Source organism: Asparagus officinalis, chromosome 10, assembly GCF_001876935.1.
Source record: "Asparagus officinalis chromosome 10, Aspof.V1, whole genome shotgun sequence".
NCBI lineage: Eukaryota > Viridiplantae > Streptophyta > Magnoliopsida > Asparagales > Asparagaceae > Asparagus > Asparagus officinalis.
In genome coordinates, this window is record NC_033803.1 from 62,964,917 (window position 1) to 62,968,454 (window position 3,538).

General features: G+C 35.2%; 1 protein-coding gene across 2 annotated transcripts in view; it reads right to left on the reverse strand.

Moving 5' to 3' along the window:
* LOC109825046 (ribosomal RNA processing protein 36 homolog) overlaps positions 1-3,538 on the reverse strand; it is a 21,275-nt gene that overhangs the window by 1,940 nt on the left and 15,797 nt on the right. For both annotated transcript variants that reach the window (XM_020391743.1, XM_020391742.1), the window contains exons 4-6: positions 2,212-2,264; positions 1,583-1,637; positions 1,415-1,489 (exon numbers count right to left, since the gene is read on the reverse strand). In XM_020391743.1, coding sequence (XP_020247332.1) covers positions 1,415-1,489; positions 1,583-1,637; positions 2,212-2,264 — 183 coding nt within the window. The remainder of the gene's footprint in view (positions 1-1,414; positions 1,490-1,582; positions 1,638-2,211; positions 2,265-3,538) is intronic.

A 3,538-nucleotide genomic window follows, 5' to 3' on the forward strand; every position in this document is an offset into this window, starting at 1 on the left:
GAGGAAAAAAAGGGGAAAACTAAGGAGAGAAGGAAAAGAAGCAAAGGATAATTTTCATTTACTAATTCAGAATAAACCATCTATTAAACAATACATACTATTTAGTTGGATTACTACCACTTTGCTCAAGGCAGTTACCACAATTATATATGATAACTACTAACAAAAAATCAAGTTCAATATTATCGTTTTTGCTGCACCTACATTAGGACCAAACTACTACTATTAGAATGGTCATAGTTCATACTTCTACTCATTATTCATGTTATATTACACAAGAAATTCATAGGATATTGTTCAGTTTGAATTTTATTTTTTAGCTGACACCATCGATGTGCCACTACATAACATTTCATATGTCAAGACAAAAAACATCATTTGGGTGAGTCATTGACATATAGTTGTAAAATTTTATCAAAATATTCATGGATGCTTATGTTTCTTAGTGATCCCCGTGTAAGATGTGAAAAACCTTAGGCAATAATGTTGATGATGAAAGAAAAAGAGGGAGGTAAATGCCTCTTCTTATTGATCTTGTACAGTTTCTAACCCCCAAAATCTCTCCCTAAGAACACCTTCTACCTTCCATTAATGTCAGTGTAATATATACAAATTGTTCTTAGCAATTCTTAGTACTTTATCTATCTTAATATTTCAACAATTTACAGCCTAGTCTGTTACTTTTTGTATCATATATTTGGTACCCTTTTTCTTTTTTTTAATTTCAGTCTAAGGAGATACTATGATATACTATTTGCTAAAATTTACTACTAAGGATCAAGATTTAAATAAACTTACTAATCAATTTTATGAGCTGAAATTATATCAATCCTCCTGCTTACTATAAATTCACATCGAAGTTGTGCTGTTTAAATTTTAAAATTAGAATTTCGCTTTCTCATCATGTATGATAACCTGACAATGATAGTAAACTAAATCCTTCACCACTTGATCCTTCACCACTTAATCCTCACCAGACTTCTCCAGCATTCAAGGACATTCCATGAGCAAGCAACAAGCAAGCAAACACTCACAGGGATTAATTCTCTCAATTCAAAAGTAACATTCCATGAGCACTTAGTAAGATCAAGAATTTTTAGCAGTAACCAACTAATATTGTAAAGCATACAAGATCTGGCTAATAAATAGGTATCTAGTTATGCGTTAAACTCAATTTAAGAAGCCAATATATGTAGCAAGACTAGAGTATAATCCCATGCTGATATAAAAGGAAGAAGCTGATCACGTTAAAACCTTTTCTATTTAAAGAAAAATATTGCAAGATCAACAACTATGCATTGATTGGAGTTGAAGCATAACAAATAGCTATTGTTTATACACATAATGTTTATTTATAACAGCACCAAATATAAAAGTACATTATATAAATAAAATATAATCATAGTTCACTTACAATCCAAGAAATGTGGTCCTTCAACTCCTTGATAACATTGGCATCTTTCGACTTTTTAATCAACTTTTGGAGCTTCTGTTCAGCAAAAACATTGTCAATAGACAGAATAGGAAACAAACAGACAAACATCTAAACAGACTAGTTCATTCAACAAGCAGAAAAATTCACCTCTTTCTCTTGAGGAAGTTCAACATCATACAAGAAATTGTATCTCTTCCTAAACCTAAAATAAGGGAAGAGGCGTAAGCACATAAATAAACATGCTAGTAAAAAGCTGCATATGCAAAAAACAAAAAGCAAAGGAAGCAACCTGTTACGAAGATGAATTAAATATTCAACAGTAATGTTGGACGCAGGTGCAATAAACACCAAAATAAAAAACCACCAACACCTACATGAGAGACCCAACTGTAGCAAATATTCTTCTTTTTCATGCATATATATTAGCATAGTTTTTCATGCATACATTGTCATAGTTTGCAACATGAAATCACATCAAAGACCAACATCTGCAATGAGTAAACAAATCAAGAAAAGCAGGAATTCTTTGTTTAGAGCAAAAGGTTTTGGCCAAAGTCTGCCAGATCTCTGTTAGTCCCTTGATGCAGAAACATCGAGAAATTTACTACAACTAACACCAAACATCATAAAATAGGCCTCTGGATTAACCATTATCAACAAATTTGATGGTCAATTGCATATATGGTTTACACCATAGTCAAAAAAGAAACACAAATCACATCCAACATAAAGAAAGAGGAACTCTAGATAGCAACTCGAATAAAAAAGAAAATTACCCTTCGGGATCAAGCTTTCCACATAATGATTCAAAGCGTGGATCCCGAACAACCTGAAAAAAGGACAGTCAAGAGCTAGAGTTAAGGAACAAATAAGAAATGTATAATATAGTTGCTGAGCAGACTGGTGAAGTAAAATCTAATGTTTAATATGCCAATTTTCCTCATTTTTCTTTCTTCTTTCGCTATAAGTATTGCAAAAAAAAAAAAAACTAAAGGTCTAAACAACTTCGCCCTTTCATGTACTATATTGGTAGTCACATTGGCTAGACTCCTTCCATCCATGTCAGAAGTCCAGAGGTCAAAGAGCAGGTTTGGGAAGCATGAAAAGTCAGTAGCCCCAGACTACACAACTGGGCCATTTAACTAATGAATTATCCCTCCCTCCAAAAAAAAAGGTGGAAAGCAAAAAAAGGAGCATCCCTTCCTCTGAAGTGCTCAACTAAACTACTCCATAGGGGTACAAGTATGTACAAAATGCAGGCAAGCACAGCCAAAAGTATGCATGCACCTGTTCTCATTGCTTACCTTTAAGGCCACATGATGAGGACAAGAATGGCATTTCTATATTTGTATTTGAATTTTAATTATTTCAGTTTTTAGTAGTCAATTTCGAATTTCGAATTTTGAATTTTAGTTTAGATTTGAATTTCAAATTAGGTTTAGATTTGGTAGTGATTGATTATGAGAAATTTCAAATTAGGTTTAGATTTGGTAGTGATTGATTATGAGAGATTTAAGTGATTATGAGAGATTTGTGGGATTTAGGAAATCTTCTAATTCTGTATTTTTTTCTCTTCTATTTAAACGCTCTTGTAATCAAAGCGAATTATTGAAATGAAAAAATGAAAAATTGAAATGAAATTGTGTTAGCTTATTTGGTGTGAAACCATGGGTGTGAAACCCTAAGCCTACACTGTTTCTTCTCTCTCTTTCCCCAGCCGTCAGATCTTCTCTATTCTCCTCCATGTAAAACAACTCAATCTACAAGCCCTAGTCGACGAGATCCCTCTCTCTCGTTCATCTCTCCCATAGACCAAGCTCTACTGTCAGAATCAAAACCCCACCAACAAAACCCCTCATCCTTCCCCTCCATCTGTCGTTCCTCCTCCACCTCTGACCGCCTGTAGAGATCACTGACCTCCACCACCCTACGTCAGCCGCCGCTCGGGTCTCGTCTCCCCAACAGCCATCGCCCGTGTCTCCCCTTCCCCAACAGTCGCCACCTGGCTCTCCTCTGCTCAGAGACAACCCAACAGATTCCCCTTGCTCACCCCTATCAGCCCACTAACACTTCGCCGTCGTCCACAGCTACCCCGACGACTGG